The following is a 21,392-nucleotide window of genomic DNA, read 5'->3' on the forward strand; positions in this document are numbered from 1 at the left end:
GCTTGTGTGCACAACATTTTCATATGTATAAAAATAATTTAAAAGCCACGTAAACGACAAGTTAAAGCGTAGACTTTTATCCAAATATCAATATGAAAGGACATGTAATTTGACACTTATAAGCCCGTGGAAAACCAGCTTTTGTCGGAAGACACATTTCAAGCCAAGTATTTTTTGTTCCGGTGGATTGATTGGGTTATGCAACCATGTGCTATTGTTATCACGAAAATAAAAACGCATATTCGAAAAAATCGGTGTGTTTATTGCAAAGTAAGAAGGGACGCTATTTTGAGCTACTAAGTATACATGTATATAAATTTAAATGATGTTGTGTTTTCTTTCCTCTCAAAAGGTTATGCCATACTCTTTCCAACAAAGTACGGTGATGTTTTGGATAGTAGCCTGTCATGGTGAAACATAATACCAAACGTTGATATATTACAACGAAGGAATTTATTTGCGCATGTGTGTCTAGCATGCAAATCAGACACAGTCTGCAGAGTGTGGTGGCATTACGCACGTGCAGTTCTTGCCGTCAATCACGCGCCAGTGTTTCCAAGGAATCACGTGACCGTCCGGTGCTGAACAATTCGGTCCTGGAGTATGAAAAATGTTTAAAATTATATATACAATGATATAAACAATTTGAGAAAGTTTCGAAATGTATCAGGGAATTTTGCCGTTCAATCTTGTATTTTAATGGAACTGCGTCTGTCATGGCTCAATTCATCCCGCATACAGCTTTGTCAAAAGAGTATTCACTTGTTGAACATGTAGCGTTTTTTTTTTAATTAAGAGATGTAAATTAAACTGGGGAAAGACAATCACATAGGGGAATTACTCAAGTTAAAAATTAATAAGTCTCAACGTAATCGTATCACCGCTTTAACGTTAATTTTGTACTGGGTAGTAAAAGACCTTCTAGCAATGGTTACCATTGGGGCATGATGCGCAGCACTCTCCCGGCCTGGTTTTGCCGTCAACACACAGGGGCATGGCGCACGGAATTGGATAACAGTAGTGGACCCCGCCTTGCGTGCAGTTGTAGGGGCATGGGTCTGCGGCTGAAATGTCATGTTAAGCTCCAAAACGTCATACAAACTTTAAAGACGTGAAATGTAATGTGATAAAAATTTAAAAACTCCTATTCATCGTAAACACATTTACCGGTAAGTACTGAAACGCAGTGTCTTGATCGTTATACAGACTTTGAGTGTCTTGAACGTCAAACATACGCTGAGTCTATTGAACGCCATACCGGCTTTTAATGTATTGAACGATATACAGACTTTGAGTGTCTTGAACGTAATACAGACAATGAGTGTCTTGCCGTCATAGAGATTTTCAGTGTCTTGAACTTTATACAGACATTGAATGTCTTGCGGTCATACAGATTTTGAGTGTCTTGAGCGGTATACAGACTGTGAGTGTCTTGAACTTTATACAGATTTTTGGTGTCTTACCGTCATACAGATTTTGAGTGTCTTGCAGTCAATGAGATTTTGAGTGTCTTGAACGTCATACAGACTTTGATTGTATTGTCGTCATATATACTTTGAGTGTCTTGAACGTAATACAGACTTAAGTGTCTTAAACGGTATACATGCTTTGAGTGTCTTGCCGACATACAGTTTTTGAGTGTCTTGCAAGGCATACAGACTTTGAGTGTCTTAAACGTTATACAGACATTGAGTGTATTAAACGTCATGCAGATTTTGAGTGTCTTAAACGTCATAACGACTTTGAGTGTATTGAACTTCATACAGAATTTGAATGTATTCAACGTCATAGATACTTTGAGTGTTTTGAACGTCAAAAGACTTTAGGTGTCTTGAACGTCATACAGATTTTGAGTGTCTTAACGTCATAAGAGAGAGTTCTTAAAACGCCATACATATGTTCAGTGTCTTACACGTCGCAAGACGTTGAATATATTATACGTCATAAGGACTTTGAGTGTATTGAACGTCAAAGAGACGTAGAGTGTCTTGAACGTTGTAAAGACGTTGATTGTATTGACCGTCATAGACACTTTGAGCTACTTGAACGTGATACAGACTTTGAGTGCTTAAAACGTCATAAAGACGTTGAGTGTATTGAATGCCATATAGACTTTGAGTGTATTGGACGTCAAAGAGACTTTGAGTGTATTGAACGTAAAAGAGACGTTGAGTGTCTTGAACGTTGTAAAGACGTTGATTGTATTGAACGTCATAGACACTTTGAGTGACTTGAACGTGATACAGACTTTGAGTGCTTAAAACGTCATGAAGACGTTGAGTGTATTAACGTCATACAGACTTTGAGTGTATTAAACGTAAAACAGACTTTGAGTGTCCCAAAAGTCATACAGGCTTTGAGTTTCTCAAACGTTATACATACGTTGAGGGTCTTGACCATCAAACATAATTGTATTGTTTTTAACTTCATACAGACTTTAGGTGTCGTAAAGTTCAAACAGACTTTGAGTGTCATGAACGTTATACAGACTTTGAGTGTCTTCACGTCATATAGACTTTGAGTGTCTTGAACGTTATACAGACTTGGAGTTTCTATACGTGAAACATACTTTGAGTGTCTTGAACGCCATACATACTTTGAGTGTATTGAACGTCATACAGTCTCTGTGTGTCTTAATTAACGTCATAGAGACTTGAAGTGTCTTGAACGTCATACAGACTTTGAGTGTCTTAACGTCATACATACTTGAAGTGTCTTGAACGTCATACAGACTCTTGAGTGTCTTGAACGTTAAAAAAAATTGAGCGTATTGAACGTCATACAGATTATGTGTGCCTTGAACGCCATAGAGACTTTGAGTGTCTTGAACGTCATACAGACTTTGAGTGTCTTGAACGTCATACATACTTTGAGTTCTTAAAACGTCATACAGATGTTCAGTGTAACACGTCGCAAGACGTTGAATGTATTATACGTGATAAGGACTTATGAGTTTATTGAACGTCAAAGAAACTTTGAGTGTCTTGAACGTTATAAATACGTTGAGGGTATTGAACGTCATAGACACATTGAGCTACTTGAACATGATACAGACTTTGAGTGCTTAAAACGTCATAAAGACGCTGGGTGTATTGAATGTCACATAGACTTTGAGTGTATTGGACGTCAAAGAGACTTTGAGTGTTTTGAACGATATACAGACTTTGAGTGTCTTTAACGTCAAATAGACTCTGAGTGTGTTGAATGTTATACAGACTTTGAGTGTATTGCACGTCATACGGACTTTGAGTGTATTGAACGTCGTACTGACTGTGAGTGTCTTGAACGTTATACAGACTTTGAGTGTCTTGAACGTCATACAGACTTTGGGTGTCTTGAACGTAATACAGACTTTGAGTGTCTTGAACGTCATATATACTTTGAGTGTCTTGGACTTCATAGAGACTTTGAGTGCATTGAACGTCATACAGACTGTCGTGAGCGTCAAAGAGACCTTGAGTTTCTTGAACGTCATAAAGAGTTTGAGTGTTTTGAACGTCATACATACTTTGAGATTTTGAAACGTCACACAGACAATGATTGTCGTGAACGCCATACAGACTTTGAGTGTCTTGAACGTCATAGATACTTTGAGTGTCTTGACGTCATACAGACTTTGAGTGTCTTGAACGTCATACAGACTTTAGGTGTCTTGAAAGAAAGCACGCACTGAATAACATATTCATCACAATGCGACAACAACAGCGACTTACCTAACTGTCTTACATGGGACGGGCAGTGCGCGCAGCAGTCACCTGGTGACGTTACGAGAGACTGGTCACATGGCGGAAGAGGGCACGGGATATGTTGGCAGAATACCTGGGAGGAAATGGTACAAACGTGGTAGAGGTGCCCTTTTTCAGAGGTAACAGTATTAAGTGTTTCTGGGGAGGCATGGGTTGTTAAAACATTGATACGATACGCATCGTTGCAGAGAAGGTCATGAATGGTTGATGATTAATAATCACATTAATATATTATGTTTGCTCCCTTCTGGTAGCATCAGATTGTCCTGTAAAAGGGTATAACAAGAATTATCAGACAATTGTGAGCAAAAAAATCAATAAGAGAACACTTATTTACAAACCCATGCGTATTTTTTTAAGTTCATCCCCCCCCCAGAAAAAATGTTAAAATTCCACACATCGTATTTTGTATGTTCATAAAGACCGAAAGCAATTCTGACTTACGTGACCGTTGTAGGTGCAGTTAAAACTTCCCGGACATTCTGTGCCCAGCAACATGCTGGTCACGTGACTAAAGAAAATTAGCAGGAGACTGAAGGTGAAGGCGGCAGCTCGGCGGCTGAGAAGAATGTGCTTGTCCGCCATTTTGAAATAGTAATGCTTATCTAGTCGCACGGTGATTTTTAGATGAATCCTTATCAGCAAGGTTCTAGTAGGACGCGCTCCTCTGCGACTTTCGGCTCTTTTGATAAACTGAATTCGACCGTTTGTAAAATGTTTTGACAAATACATAATTGAGAGATAACAGCTTTCTCAATGTATATTTCTCAAATCAATGTGAGTATTCACTTCTAACATGATTTTGGAAAAGGTAAGTAGAATGTTGTAAACGCGAGAGTTACGGTAGAACTGGTGAATGCCATCATCAACAGTCTGGACCTCTAGGAATTACCTTGATCTTCAACCGGAATACTTTATTCATACGGAGATATTATACAAAAGCCCGCATTGACGGGCGTTGGCCGCTCAAAAATATATAATTTTGACATAACAATGGCCCTATGAAACTCGAAAATTTTCGTCACGCGTCATCTATTTTCGCGATGCTATCAAAGAACGTTCATGTATAAAAAGACACTTCGGCATATGCTATATATCACATGGAATTACATACCTAAAACAAAGTACAAATGCCATAACTATTGTGTGAAAAAATCGCACTACAAATCCTGTAATACTGGAATTCACGTATTACATCGGTTGGTGTTGTAAAGTTGAACCGATGAATCCCGAGCATGACGGTAGAACTGACGTATGACGAGAATAACGATAGAACTGATGAATGTCGAGATTATCGATAAAACTGATGAATGTCGAGAATATCGGTTAAACTGATGAATGCCGAGAATATCGGTAGAACTGACGAATGTCGAGAATATCGGTAGAACTGATGAATGTCGAGAATATCGGTAAAACTGATGAATGCCGAGAATATCGGTAGAACTGATGAATTTCGAGAATATCGGTAGAACTGATGAATGCCGAGAATATCGGTAGAACTGATGAATGCCGGGAATATCGATAGAACTGATGAATGTCGAGAATATCGGTAGAACTGATGTCGAGAATATCGGTAGAACTAATGAATGGCGAGAATATTGGTAGAACTAATGAATGTCGAGAATATCGGTAGAACTGATGAATGCCGAGAATATCAGTAGAACTGATGTCGAGAATATCGGTAGAACTGATGAATGTCGCGAATATCGGTAGAACTGATAAATGTCAAGAATATCGGTAGAACTGATGAATGTCATATCGGTAAAACTGATGAATGTCGATAATATCTGTTGAACTTATGAATGCCGAGAATAACTATAAAACTGAATATCGGTACAACTGATAGATGCCGAGAATACCGGTAGAATTGATGAATGCAGAGAATAACTGTAGAACTGATAAGAGCCGAGTATTACGGTAAAACTGATGAATTCCGAGACAAACTGTATGACTGATGAATACCGAAAATAACGGTAGAACGGATGAATGTTGAATTTAAAGTAGAGTTGATTAATGGCGAAAATAACGGTAAAACTGATGAATGTTGAATTTACGGTAGAATTGATTAATGGCGAAAATAACGGTAAAACTGATGAATACCCCACAAACACAATCTGGACCTTATGTTATGCCCATGATATTCAACCGAAATACCAGATGTATACGGAGACACCATACTTATCATTTACCGTTTAGATCAAGATATTATTGAAGCATTATACAGGTTATAGGTCAAGACTAATCTGAGGCAATGTCGACTTCAGATCTTTAAGTCTTACCATGACCGTTGACCTTCGGTTCTGATTGTTTCTTTCTTAATTCATAGAAAGGATTAACCAGGTAGAAAGTCAAATATCTGGTAAGACATCCACGCGTAGTGAATAGAAACGAAACTAACAGTTACGGAAGATGAACGTCGACCTGGAGAAGCAGCTATAGTCTCCAGATGTCGTCCACACCAATCTGTGACCAGACATGGTATTGGGGTCAGCACACACTCGATATTTAATGTATCCATATATTAAACGGCAAGATTAGGGGAAAAGCAACATTGGTCTAAATAGATAATCTTCCAAGCATAATTAGAAAAATATATTTACTTGTTTCTTGTATACATATATGTATTTCATTCTGTTGAAGATCGTCCAACTATAACAAAGTTTCATTTCAGCTATAATAACGAGTTCAAATGGCAAGGGAGGCGAATCTGGTTGAAGATACATTTGCCGAAAAAAGCGGTTCTCTCCCTTGGACTGTACAAATTTAAGGAAAATATATATTAATTTATCAGAGCTTTTGAGAATTGATATTGCGGTACAACATAATCTGCACGATTTGTGTGCGCCCATTCTTCATGAATCTACGTTCAGTCAAGTCTTACTTGACATCAAGCAATAATCAAACTAATCATGTTTAACCTTACAGGAACAAGAAGTTTTTTTGTCACAATATTGCACTATATATTCAGATAAAAGGAAAAGTCTTGAGCGCACAGTAGGTGGGGGGACAAGAATTTTTTATAGAAAATTTCAAAGGGCCATAACTCTGTGAACAAGAGCACCGCCTTGCGGGTACAAACCGCTCACCTATTTTCTTTTTAAAGGTGAAAGGACTCTCATTTTCAATCACAAAGGAGGGAGGGGTGGAGTGAAGAGGGGTGTATAGTGTGGGGGCGTGGACATTTATTGCATTATCTTCCAAAAATGGGAAAAAAAATTGCAAAAAAAACAAACATTCGGGGGGGGGGGGGGGGGGGGGTTGGGGGGGGGATTCTTGGGTGCGATGGTTGGACGGTATTTCAAACATAAAATAATAAAAATAAATATTTGGTTTTTAACCGTTTCAAAAAAAAATTGGGGGGGGGGGGGTGGAGTGGGGGGGGGGGTATAGTGTGAGGGTGTGGTGGTCATTTGTGAGATGATCTTAAAAAAAATAAAATTAGGGGGGGTGGGGATTCGGGGATGGGGGGGAGGGGGGGTGGGGGGGGGGTATTCTTGGGTGCGATGGTTGGACGGTATTTCAAAATAACACAAAATAATAAAAATAAATATTTGTGTTTTTAACCGTTTCAAAAAAAAATTGGGGTGGGGGTGGGGTGGGGGGGGGTGTATTAGTATAGTGTGAGGGTGTGGTTGTCATTTGTGAGATGATCTTAAAAAAAAAATAGAGGGGGGGATTCGGGGGGGGGGGTATAGTATAGTGTGAGGGTTTGGTGGTCATGTGTGAGATGATCTTTAAAAAAAAAAAAAATTTAGGGGGGGAATTCGGGGGGGGGGGGCACTGGGGATGGTTTGGGTGGAGTCTATTGTGGTATGTCAGGTAAGAGTAGTTTTGTCAAAGTATCAATCAAATCTAATCATAAATAAAGAAGTTATGGCATTTTTAGCAAAATTTAATAATTTCACCTTGAGAGTCAAGGTCATTCAAAGGTCAAGGTAAAATTCAACTTGCCAGGTACAGTAACGTCATGATAGCATGAAAGTATTTGAAGTTTGAAAGAAATAGCCTTGATACTAGCCTTACTAGAAGTAAAGTGGATCGAAACACAAAATTTTACCATATATTCAAAGTTACTAAGTCAAAAAAGGGCCATAATTCCGTAAAAATGACAACCAGAGTTATGCAACTTGTCCTTTTACTGTACCCCTATGATAGTTTGCGAGTGTTCCAAGTATGAAAGTGTAAAGGGCCCATAATTCCGTCCAAATGCCAGTCAGAGTTACATAACTTTGCCTGCACAGTCCCCTTATGATAGTTAATAAGTGTTGCAAGTATGAAAGCAATAGCTTTGATACTGTAGGAATAAAGTGGACCTAAACACAAAACTTAACCAAATTTTCAATTTTCTAAGTATAAAAAGGGCACATAATTCTGTCAAAATGCCAGTCAGAGTTACATAACTTTGCCTGCACAGTCCCCTTATGATAGTTAGTAAGTGTTGCAAGTATGAAAGCAATAGCTTTGATACTTAAGGAATAAAATGGACCTAAACACAAAACTTAACCAAAATTTTCAATTTTCTAAGTATAAAAAGGGCACATAATTCTGTCAAAATGCATGCCAGAGTTATCTAACTTTGCCTGCCCAGTCCCCTCATGATAGTAAGTAAGTGTACCAAGTTTGAATGCAATAGCATTGATACTTTCTGAGAAAAGTGGACCTAAACACAAAACTTAACCGGACGCCAACGCCGACGCAGATGCCGACGCCAAGGTGATGACAATAGCTCATAATTTTTTTTCAAAAAATAGATGAGCTAAAAATCATCCTACCAGAACCCGCTGATAATATGCACATGTCCTCTTGGTAGTGAAGCTTCCCATAAAGTTTCATTGAATTCCGGTCATTAGTTGCTGAGAAATAGCCCGGACAAAAATTGTGCACGGACGGACAGACAGGCAGACAGATGCACACACGGACAGACGAAGCGGCGACTATATGTTCCCCTCAAAATAAATTTTGGGGGAGCATAATAAATGTACAGGCTGTTTCGGCTACTAAACTTTATTTAGATAAAATAATTCAGAAGTTTGTCAAACCACCACAGGTTTACCCTTGTGTCTGAAATCAACAACTTATAAGTGCAATAATAGCTATTCTTGAGGCTAAGATTAAGTAAAACACCGGAAGTCAAGCTTTAAGAAATGTTTTAGTACAATGAAGAAGAAAAACATTTCAGAACTGTTGTCTTAATAATTTAATAATAGTTCACAAAGTTACATCTTCATTTGGCGTCATGAATATTGTATGAAAAACAAGAGATATGTTTGTCAGAAACTTAATGCCCCTTACTGTGCTGCTTTGAAGCCATATATTTGACTTTTGCCCTTGAAGGATGACCTTGACCTTTCACCACTCAAAATGCGCAGCTGCATGAGATACACATGCATGCCAAATATCAAGTTGCTATCTTTAATATTGCAAATGTTATGGCCAATGTTAAAGTTTTTGGACGGGCGGACAGACTGACAGACAGACTGACAGACTGAACGACAGTTCAATTGCTATATGCCATCCTACCAGGGACATACAAATTAATTTATTAAATTATTGTCTTTAAGATAGAAATAAATACTTGCTTTTTTGATAAATTATCACAACAATATTAAAGTAAAGTTTGAACTTTTATTCTCATAAATCTGTTGAACACAACATATTTTGAAAAGAAAAAAACAACAGATTATCATTAATGAATGGTGCAATATTTTAATGTCAGTTTGTGGATGCATACTAAAGCAGACATATTGTATACAGTGACCACTAAATACAGTATGGAACAAACGCACAGCAGTTGGAATTACTTATACAATAAACAGAGTGAACACTTCAGCCTGTAATGAAAGCAATTTCAGGGCTTTTTTCCTGTTTTTGAGAAAAGGCCTTGGCCCCCCCCCCATTTTGTGAAAAAAATGAGTTGTGAACTGTTAAAAATTGTAAACAAAAGCACCACATAACGGGTGCCACGCTCGGCTGCTGGTGCAGTTTTGAATAAATGAAAGCTTGTCAGAATTTATTTTTTTTAGAGGTCACAGTGACCTTGACCTTTGACTGTGTGACCCCAAAATGGGTGTGGCGTGTAGAACTCATCAAGGTGCATCTACATATGAAGTTTCAAAGTTGTAGGTGGAAGCACTTTGATTTTAAAGCAAAATGTAAAGGTTTTAGCACATCGCGGAGGGCGGACGGCAGACAGCGGACGTTGGATGGCGGACGACAAGCTGGCTATGACAATACCTCGAGTTTTTCTCCGAAAACAGCCAAGCTAAAAATGAGTCACAAACTTCTTAAATTGTGAAATTTTGAGTCACAAACTTCTTGAAATTGTCAGAAATTTGCGTCCCGATTTTCCCACAATTATGAAAAACGGCCATTCACATAGAAGGAAAAAAGCCCTAGGTTGTATCATTTTTGTGTGCAGTGCTGGTGAGATTGTTTGAGTATTGTGGAAATCTAAATTAAATGATTTTAATTCTGCTTTTACTTCAGTCATGAAATCCATTTTCCCATTGGGAATCCAATGGGCTTACATGTACAAAGCACACTGCTTTTTTTGTAAGCAGTTTCTATCCAGTAAATATCAAAGCCATCAAAGCAATCTTAACGATCACACTCTTTTTCATGACAAAGCAAACATAACATATAAAAAATATATATATATATATATATTAATTTTGTATCATCATTAACAGACTTATCAACTTAATAACAACACCATGCTATAAACCAGAATGTGACACAATTTGACAATGAACTACATGAACAATTTCGTACTAATAACTTAAGCACATGCATTGAAGCAAATTGAAACAAGAGCTCTGTGTTCAGAGACAGATACCCCCAAAACAGGGCCTTGACACGGATTTTTTTGCAACAAAACTGACAATGAGAGTTAATCTTATCATATTAGCGTGACTTAACCCACTTAAGTTTTTAAGGTTACACAGAATTATGCACTCCAATTAATTCATAGTTTTAGTAAATGGGTTGAGATTATTACAGTATTATAACTAGTGATTGGTTATTGATCGCAAACAATTCAAACTTATTGTGACTGTGACCTTGACCTAATGACCCCAATTTCAATAGTGGTTATCTTCTGGCAAAGGTCAATAAACATGGCAAGCATCGAGCCACTGTCTCAATCTGTTCACAAGTTATTGATTTTAAACGAACTGGTCTACCGACAGACAAACAGACAGACATCCAACAAAACAATATACCCCCTCTTCTTCGATGGAGGGCAAAAAACAATTTAAGGTAAAACACTTTTTCAGTTAAAGATGAGCTATGAGACCATTAGTATCAAGTTTTCACACCTTCACCCACAACACTTTCTTCTATTTCCTCTTCAACATTTGGCTCCCCAATCTTGGAACCATCCATGTTTGATGCACTTTGGTTTTTATCGAGATCTCTCTTTTGCATATTTTCCCCCAGCGATGCAGGACCCGGTTTTTCCGCACCACTCGAACGATGCAAGAGCTGTGTAATAAGATTCTCGTAGACGATGAAGGTGATGCAACAAGCGGGAGTCACTCGAAGCAATGCAGGAACTAGACCTTTGTAGAAACCATAGAAGCCTTCATGTCTGAAATGAAAGAAAAATTGCCGGAAATTGTTAAAAACTGTAAAACCCTGTGGATATGTTTGGGGCCAATCTTCACAAAACCATTGCTTAGGGGAAATCTTAACTTGAATAAACTCCATTTGTACCAGCAGGAGATTATTCTTATCATCACTTAAAGGTCATCTATTTGAGGTAAGTGACCACTTTCAATACATTTAGACACAGGAAAATTTTACAGGACAAAAACAAACACCAACAAGTATATTCATGGAATTGATATCCCAATCAGACGGACGGACAGAGTGACAGACGGACAACACCAATTCTATATCCCTCCGCCTTTGGCAGTGGATGATGAATGAAACTGGGGTCACCGCCTTGGAATGGTTGATGATAAGAATATAATGACAAACACATTTCTATGTAAAGACCATTAATTTCTGTTGACAAAATGGTACAAAACTAGACCAGTAAGCAATAGGTCTAGTTCTAATAACAAAAATGTAAAAAAACACCTGAACATGAATCACAAATTAACTTGACAACTTAAAAAATTCAATACCACTATTACCTACTGACCATTGTTAAGACTGAGCCACGGGTATTAATTATAAAACATCTTAGTGGAGTAAACTAACTTTTTTCTTAACCCTTCACCTTTATATATAGATTTGACGCATTTGTAGTCCCTTAGAAAGTTAAATTTAGTTTAAGACCTTTCTTACTAGATTCAATTTTTAAGGCTTTATTTCAAACCCTAAGATACTGATGAGCAGCAAACAGCATAAAACTTGAACACAATGAGCGTAACTCGCAGGCTGTTTTGGTTTAATGTTGTTTGCACATGGCCATTTTCACTTTGCTTCCGAGTTGGAAAGTGTTAAAACACTGACCATTTTAACTGAGCATTACTTTATTAAAATTTTAGCTATTAAAATGAAAATTATATTATTTACGTCCAATCAGTAATTCCATATTTCTTTGTGTTTGTGTTGTTTTGGGAGGCATTTCATTAAACCTTTCTGACATATGAACTAGAGAAATATCTTTATTATTAACCATATGTCTGAAGTGAAACACTCATTATTTATGCATAAATAAAATCAAACATTTCTGAAAAGTGACCTTGTCTATTATATTTCTGCAGTAGTACACTCATTATTTATTTATTTATTACACACACACAAAAAAGAGCATTTAGTATCTCTTTAAATCTATGTCACCATACCACATCTAGCATTGAAAGTTTACCTATTGCTATAAGGCAACACTGATTTTTTATGAGTTAACTGTATTTTACAAAACAATTTGTGAAATACTCGTTGACTTTGAATATTTATGTAACTTTAATATCTCCTCCATAGACACCAAGTGCATTTAAAGAAAAAATGTCCCGAAACAGTCTAAATAAGCCTAGCAGGTAGAAAAAAGGCATTGGCAAACATGAGGTGTCTTATCTGGGTCTGGGCTAAATTGCTTAAAGGAATTTCTGTCAGAAATATTCTAAATATAGAAATAAATATACTAGACATCCCTAATTTTGGAAATAAATTGATCAAATTTAGAAGGATGGGAGAGTCCACTAGGCATAAATGGGTTAAAGAAAAAATCTCCCAAAACTGTCTAAATAAGCCTGATGCATTCACTGCAAGCTAGCTTACATCAAGAGGTTTGAACTTATACATGAAAGCTAGATTTTTTAACTCTTAAACCCTTTACTATTTAGAAACGTATTTTGACGCATTTGTAGTCCCTAAGAAAGTTAATTTTAATTGAAGACCTTTCTTACTATATTCAACTTTTAAAGGCTTCATTTCAAACCCTTAGATACTGATGAGCAGCAAACAGCATAAAACCTGAACAGACTGCAAGTTACTCACAGGCTGTTCTGGTTTTATGCTGTTTGCACATAGCCGTTTTTACTTTGCTTCTAAGTGGAAAAGGGTTAAAACTGAGTTTTCATTTTACACATACGATTCTATTTATGGATGCATGGTCGTGCATATAATGTATTTTCAAATTGTTCTTAGTGCATCCAAATGTGCATGTGACAATTTGTCTAGCCTATGGTTGAATAAAACCTTCAATGTATTGTGTGATTTAGGAACAAGGAAGATAAATATGCAATACTTTCAACACTCTTTATTGTCAGAGTTGTGTTCATTATCAACAAAAACTAGTAACAAGTTTGATGATTTGACATATCTGTGTACATTATCAACAAATGACAATTTCAATGTTTAAAAAGATGTTTACAATAAAATACAGAAATGCAGATACTTATTAATTAAGATATTTTCTTATCAAAACATGTGCATTACAACAACTTTTTTAGTGCTAAAATGAATGAATCACAAAAAACATAATTAACACAAGTTTGTATACATACATGATATTTTAAGAATCTGATATGTGAACATAAGTACTAATCATACTCAAACAGAAGAGCATACCCAACAATAGTCATTTATCCCTGACATACTTTACAACTTATAACTCACAAAAGAAGTTGAATTCCAGCAGAAAATAAAATGGTCTGATTCATGTCCAAGGACAATGATTCCAGTTCAATTACACTGATTCAAGTTAAAGGATACTGATTCAAGTTAAATGATACTGATTCATGTTCTAACTTTGAGGACACTGATTCAAGTTCAAAATCACTGATTTAAGTTCAAGGGGATCCATTCAAGTTAAAGATCACTATTTCAATTTCAAGGACTCTAATTGTAAGGACACTGATTCTAGTTCAATGACTCTAATTTTTCAAGGACACTGATTCAAGTTCAAAGACACTGACTCAATTTACACTGATTCAATTTCATGGACACTGATTCATGTTCAAAGACACTTATTCAAGTTCATGGACACTGATTCAAGGTCAATGACACTGATTCAAGTTCACAGACACTGATTCAAGTTCACGGACACTGATTCAAGTTCAAGGACACTGATACAACACTCTAAGATTGTCTGAATTCAGGCATCAACAGAAAAATGACCTTATACAAAAATAATAAATAATATAATAGCACGTGCAGTGCTCCAGCTAGACCTAAACGGAATGACATAAGGTTCCATTATGGCCTTTGGGACACTCTCCATAACCTTTTTCAGAAAGATTGTCACAGTGAATCTAGTTTCATTAATTATAGAAACAATTCTTTCAATGAACAAGAGCACCACATAACGGGTGCCAACGCTCGGCTGCGGGTGCATTTTTTAACAAGAGCTGTCAGAGGACAGCGCACTCGACTATTCGAGTGCTTGACAGTATAATGTAAGCCATAATGGGGAAATTGTTCATATTCAATAATTTATTAGACGATCTTTCAAAAATAAAAAAATGAAAAAAAAATGGGGGGGGGGGTAGGGGGGGGAGGGGTGTGGTAATTTATTAGATGATGTTAAAAAAAAAGTTGGGGGGGGGGGGGGTAGGGGGGGTGAGAGGGGGTATAATGTGGGGTGTGGTAATTTATTAGATGATGTTTAAAAAAAATTGGGGGGGGGGAGGTTGGGGGGGGGGGGTTGGGGGGGAAGGGATTCTGGGTAGGGGCGTGGGGTAATGTTTGGGTGGAATCCATTGTGGTATTCAGGTAAGTGTTGTTTTGTCAAAGTAATAATAAAATGTGATCATAAATAAAGAAGTTATGGCAATTAAAGCGAAATGTTCAATTATCTAAGTGTAAAAGGGGCCATAATTATGTCAAAATGCTTGATACAGTGGTCTGCTCTTGTTTATAGGTTGGGGTCATGTTGGTAAACAAGTATGTAACATATAAAAGCAATATGTCAAAGGATATAGGAAATTTTTATCAATAATATGCATATTCTAAGTATAAAAGGGGCAATAATTATGACAAAATGCTTGATAGGGTTGTCTGCTCTTGTTTATAGGTTGGGGTGATGTTGGTAAACTAGTATGCAAAATATGAAAGCAATATGTCAAGGGACAATGAAAATAAATGGGGTAGTACGAAAACTTTAACATTTGCTGCATATTCTAAGTGGAAAAGGGGCAAAAATTATGACAAAATGCTTGATAAGAGTTGTCTGCTCTTGTTTATAGGTTGGGTTGATGTTGGTAAACAAGTATGCAAAATATGAAAGCAATATGTAAGGGACAATGAAAATAATTGGGCTAGTACCAAAACTTTAACATTTGCACGCTAACACTTATGCTAATGCAGACGCTAACGCAGAGGCCAGGGTGAGTAGGATAGCTCCACTATATATATTGTATATATAATAGTCGAGCTAATAAATGAAAGCTTGTCAGAATTTTTATTTTTTTTAGAGGTCACAGTGACCTTGACCTTTGACCTAGTGACCAAAAATGGGTGTGGCGTGTAGAACTCATCAAGGTGCAGCTACATATGAAGTTTCAAAGTTGTAGGTGGAAGCACTTTGATTTTAGAGCCAATGTTCATAACCTTGACAAAATGTTAAGGTTTTAGCACGACACGGACGGCAGACACGACACGACGAGCTGGCTATGACAATACCTCGGGTTTTCTCGGAAAACATCCAAGCTAAAAATACATGTACTATGACATGATAATAGCACATGCTACATGCATACCGGTATTGAAAATATGCCAAAGAGGTAATACATGCACGACTGCACAGGCTCAAGTGCCTTTTAACCCTTTGCATGCTGGGAAATTTGTCATCTGCTAAAATGTCGTCTGCAGAATTTCTAAAATTAGCATTTTCTTGGATTTTTTTCAAAGAATACTATCAGAAAAGCAAACAGTTTGGATCCTGATGAGACGCCACGTTCTGTGGCGTCTCATCTGGATCCAAACTGTTTGCAAAGGCCTTCAAAATTCGGTTCCCGCACTGAAAGGGTTAACAAAAGACAACCCTGCCCTTTTCCAATCCTAGCTGGAGCACTGCAGGTGTACATACATGGGTAGGCATAGTGTCAGGGCTACGTGACATGTAATACATGTAATAAATTATACATTTGTATACATATTACCTATAAAAAACCCTTCATATGTATCATTATCTTGTTTTCTCGTTTTCAATACATGATTCAAAACATTAAATTCCATGTGTTCCGTAAACAGTAACTTGTTTTTAATGCATAAACCTTACACATATATAATTCCACGTGTTCCACAAACATAAAAGTTCTACACATGTACAAAAAACAACTACACAACAGCTGATAAGGTCTACAAATAATCAAGGCAAGTCTAATGAGGTTGAACAACAACATAGAGAGTTGTTGCACAGACAGTAAATAAACAAAGTGGAGATTTCTCAGTGTGGATTTGCACGCAGGTACAATAATGAATGCTGAGGGCATCACATAGGCAGTTAATTGCACAACATAGAGTCTATACAGACACACATAAAATATCAGTTACTCTTCGTTCCAACAACAATCCTCTAAAATAGCAGAAATAACTAAATCAACTTTTAAAGAGACTTGTTGACAGTTTGGCAAAATGACAAATTTCACAAAGTGTCTGATTGACAAAAGAATGTGTAACTTCTCTTCAAACATGCAATAATACACAACTGACTAAGAAAAATGTTGAAAAATTCTTTTTTTATTGATAATCATAAATCAAAATCATAAAAATTATAAAGCATTAGAAACGCTTTTCATAGATAATTTAACCAAAAGTGCTTTACTAACATAAGGTTTTAACTTCAGTTTTCATTCAAAAGACTGCATGGTGTAAGCAAGTTACCTTTTGCTTCAAGATGTCCATGGTTCGATCGCAAGGGAAGGTACATTTGAAAACTCATTTCTTTCCTCATAAGTGAAATTATTTACAAGTATTACGAATATATAGTATTGTATTCATGTTTAATTTGTATATAAATTTAATGACATTATTCTAATATGCGAAAATGTGTGAACAAGTCCCTTTAACTCCTGCAGCCAATTATACACAACCATTTTACTATTGGTTGGATGGATGGTTGGATTGCCGCATAAAATGTATAAAACAACATGGCAATCACAAATTAAAATAAATAAAAGAAGTTAAAAAGTCACAGTACGAGTTAATAACCTATTATCCTTAAACATTATAGGTGAAATAAAACACAAACAACATTTTAAAGAAAACTCTTACGGCATTTCCATTGTTGTTCATGGTTAAATCAACCAAAGAATACAATTTGGAGACTATCTCTTTGATGACTTGCAAAAAATTTGCTATACAGGCTAAATATTGGAGGACTGATTAATAGTGTTGTGTTCTGAGAAAACTGGGCATAATGCTTGTGCGTAAAATGTCATCCCAGATTAGCCTGTGCAGTTTACACAGGCTAATCAGGGACGACACTTTCTGCTTTTATGACATTTTTCGTTTAAATGAAGTCTCTTCTTAGCAAAAATCCATTTAGGCAGAAAGTGTTGTCCCTGATTACCCTGTGCGGACTTCACATTCTAATCTGGGACGACACTTTACGCGCATGCATTATGCCCAGTTTTCTCAGAACAGGACTCAATACCTTGTGCTAATTTGAGCAGTCTTTCACACTTACCCGCTCAGATACCCACTTTGACGTGTTTGTAGTCTCTTCGAAAATCAAATTCAATTAAAGACATTTCTTACTAGATTCAAGTTTTACAGGCTTCATTTCCAACAAGCCTAGCATACTGATGAGCAGCAAAAAGCATAAAACCTGAACAGGCTGCGAGTTACTTGCAGGCTGTTCTGATGTTTTAAGCTGATTGCATATAGCCATCTTTTCTACTTTGCTCAAGAGCAAGAAAAGGTTAATTCACTTAAGATAAGCACATTTATTTGCATTTGAAAATAAACCGTATTGATCATTAATTTTTAGTGTAACTTTTAAACAACTAGACCCTGCGTGTTCCTTTCTTACACTTTCATTTTCACAGTTTTATATTATGACTTAAGGCACTTAAGACATTACTCTCTTGCTACTATTGCCTTATTCCAAATTGATTACATACATTTCCATGTATGCAAGTGAAACCAAAACCTTCATCACAGTAAAATATTCAAGTCCCATACAAAACGCATTATACAAATGTTGTTCAAGAGTTTGAAAACGACACATAAATTGATATCATCATAATCAAAAACAAAAGGACACATTATCATCAGCACAATTATTCGGTGCAAAAATGATAACCACAACATATTAAATACACTCATTTGATGCCGAAACAACATTACTGTATCATATTTCATCATGTCATCATATATCATTTTGAGACTACATGAACGTAACCTAAACATATCAAGAACATACACTGGCTTACTGCCCAAAAAATTGATAACAAATCTTTAACTTCACAAGTACCTTAAACTAATTAGGAAAACTTTACCAAAACATTTGTTATGCAATATACATAGCATGAGATAAAATATAAAAGTCACACATAATAAAAATAAATAGAAACATGATACATAGAATGCTGAACACATGTATGATGGATGACTTGGGGCATAGATAATACACAGTTAATAATGTTCAGAGATTCCCCTATGTGATATCATTTATTCTGGAATCACAGTTTTTTTTGTAATTTATACATTATGGTATTGATACATAATGGATGTAATGCACAACTGAGCATCAGTCTGGTAAAACAAGGCTTTTCCATGTGTGTTGAGTGTCACCCAAGATTAGATGTGTGTTGAGTGTCACCCAAGATCAGATGTGTGTTGAGTGTCACCCAAGATTAGATGTGTGTTGAGTGTCACCCAAGTTTAGATGTGTGTTGAGTGTCACCCAAGATTAGATGTGTGTTGAGTGTCACCCAAGATTAGATGTGTGTTGAGTGTCACCCAAGATTAGATGTGTGTTGAGTGTTACCCAAGATTAGATGTGTGTTGAGTGTCACCCAAGATTAGATGTGTGTTGAGTGTCACCCAAGATTAGATGTGTGTTGAGTGTCACCCAAGATTAGATGTGTGTTGAGTGTCACCCAAGATTAGATGTGTGTTGAGTGTCACCCAAGATTAGATGTGTGTTGAGTGTCACCCAAGATTAGATGTGTGTTGAGTGTCACCCAAGATTAGATGTGTGTTGAGTGTCACCCAAGATTAGATGTGTGTTGAGTGTCACCCAAGATTAGCCACTGCAGTCCACACAGGCTTATCAGGAAAGACACTTTCCAAAAAAACTTGGTATTCTTTGAGAAGAGACTTTCTTTTAACACAAAATTCCATACAAAATCGTCGTCAAAATGAATGAAATAACTGAAATATCCTCATACTTTGAGCAAAAATAAATGTCGGAAAAACGTTAAAAGACATATACAATGTTTTACAATTCTGTTTCAATGGTCCTTGAGATAGACCAAACATGGTCAATGTTCTCACCCTGTATGATATGATTTCAAATGCACTCCTTGTTTAAATACCAAACATTCAAAATATACAAAAGTTCTTTTTACCATAAATACATATACAATATTAATGCAAAACATAACACCAAAAAACAAACTCTCAAAATAATATTTTATAATTAACCTTTTACCACTTAGAAGCAAAGTGAAAATGGCTATGTGCAAACAGCATAAAATCAGTACTTGTCTGTTCCGGTTTTATGCTTTTTGCTGCTAATCAGTATGTAAGGGTTGGAAATGAAGCCAATAAGGGTTAAATACGTTTCTAAGTGGTAAAGGGTTAAATACGTTTCTAAGTGGTAAAGGGTTAAATACGTTTCTAAGTGGTAAAGGGTTAAATACGTTTCTAAGTGGTAAAGGGTAAATATGCGAGACATCAAGTTATCCTTATCAAATAAGCTGACTGTTATAGGGATTGTTTTCGAGGAAATATGCACAGCCTCCTAAACAAAATGTTGTCAGATCTGATGTTTCCACAACAAGTCACAGAGTGTCCACGACTTGCTGAGACTAGATGAGATCATCTTTATAACACTTTAAAAATAAACTTAGAGGATTGATACATTTTCAATAATTCCAGACAATACTAGAATTAAATATAAAATAAATAAAAATAATAAAACATTGTACAAACAAGGGACAAAATTGTCACAAAACCAGGTTTTCATTGTGAAAAAAAAATCTGATAAAGGGAGAAAACTCAAACTGAACTTTTGAAATGACCAAAAAAAATTAACCCCCTTTGTAAGTTTTTTTTTTTTTTTAAATCTATTTTTAGTCGTGGCGACCTTGACATTGGAGATATTGACGTGATTCTTTCGTGGGACACACCGTCCCATGATGGTGAACAAATGTGCCAAATGATTTTAAAATCTCACAATGAATGACATAGTTATGGCCAGGACAAGCTCATTTATGGCCATTTTTGACCTTTGAACTCAAAGTGTGACCTTGACCTTGGAGATATCGACGTAATTATTTCGCGCGACACACCGTCCAATGATGGTGAACAAATGTGCCAAATGATTTTAAAATCTGACGATGAACGACATAGTTATGGCTCGGACAAGCTCATTTATGGCCATTTTTGACCTTTGAACTCAAAGTGTGACCTTGACCTTGGAGATATCGACGTAATTATTTCGCGCGACACACCGTCCAATGATGGTGAACAAATGTGCCAAATGATTTTAAAATCTGACAATGAACGACATAGTTATGGCCCGGACAAGCTTATTCCGCCAGCCCGCCAGCCAGCCCGCCAGCCAGCCAGCCCGCCCGCATTCGCCAATCTAATAACCAGTTTTTTCCTTCGGAAAACCTGGTTAATAACAATGTCAATAATTTCAACGTAAACTTAATTTAATATGATGATTGGGGAAAAAACACCAACATACAAAAATTATCAGAAAACAAAACACAAGCAAAAATATGAAACAAAATTATTAACCCCAAGTCCACAATAATAAAATCAATGTCTTCTCCTGAAGTCTCATATTCTGCTCAAGAAGAATCCACATCCAAGACCACTGAAATATCAGCTGTCGTCTGCAATAAACGCTCCTTTTCATCCTTCTTCCATGTGTTCCAGTTTATCACGTACTCATAGATCATGAAAACGATGCAAATGTTTGGCGTCACGTGCACGAGGTAAACGGGCATTCCCTTGTACAGGCCACGTATACCCTCGTACCTAAACAGATAACAAGTGTTTGACACAACGCCG

General features: G+C 36.6%; 2 protein-coding genes across 3 annotated transcripts in view; both read right to left on the reverse strand.

The window, feature by feature from the left end:
- Positions 1 to 436: 436 nt before the first annotated feature.
- On the reverse strand, positions 437 to 4,432 carry LOC127847801 (uncharacterized protein DDB_G0274171-like). Its single transcript, XM_052379964.1, has 4 exons — positions 4,191 to 4,432; positions 3,714 to 3,819; positions 936 to 1,064; positions 437 to 596 (listed from the first exon to the last, which is right to left on the reverse strand). Exons 1-4 carry the CDS (start codon positions 4,329 to 4,331, stop codon positions 484 to 486), a joined length of 489 nt encoding a protein of 162 aa, XP_052235924.1. The 5' UTR covers positions 4,332 to 4,432; the 3' UTR covers positions 437 to 483.
- A 4,925-nt stretch (positions 4,433 to 9,357) lies between these two features.
- Positions 9,358 to 21,392, reverse strand: part of LOC127847799 (mitochondrial folate transporter/carrier-like) — a 35,906-nt gene continuing 23,871 nt past the window's right edge. Inside the window, exon 7 of one of the 2 annotated variants that reach the window (XM_052379961.1) lies at positions 9,358 to 11,334. In XM_052379961.1, coding sequence (XP_052235921.1) covers positions 11,049 to 11,334 — 286 coding nt within the window. In that variant the 3' untranslated portion in view covers positions 9,358 to 11,048. Of the gene's footprint in view, positions 11,335 to 17,490; positions 21,360 to 21,392 lie in introns of those variants that run through there. The other variant, XM_052379962.1, reaches the window with a different exon arrangement.

The sequence above is a fragment of the Dreissena polymorpha genome, chromosome 10, assembly GCF_020536995.1.
Source record: "Dreissena polymorpha isolate Duluth1 chromosome 10, UMN_Dpol_1.0, whole genome shotgun sequence".
In the NCBI taxonomy this organism is placed as follows: Eukaryota; Metazoa; Mollusca; class Bivalvia; order Myida; family Dreissenidae; genus Dreissena; species Dreissena polymorpha.

What these genes read in the sequence shown, in the direction of transcription:
- LOC127847801 (XM_052379964.1), bottom strand. Translation starts at nt 4,331, where the DNA reads ATGGCGGACAAGCACATTCTTCTCAGCCGCCGAGCTGCCGCCTTCACC. An exon ending in GTCCCATGTAAGACAGTTAG is followed by an intron (nt 1,065 to 3,713) that starts GTAAGTCGCTGT and finishes ATGACATTTCAG; the next exon opens with CCGCAGACCCATGCCCCTAC. An exon ending in CTGCGCATCATGCCCCAATG is followed by an intron (nt 597 to 935) that starts GTAACCATTGCT and finishes TTCATACTCCAG; the next exon opens with GACCGAATTGTTCAGCACCG.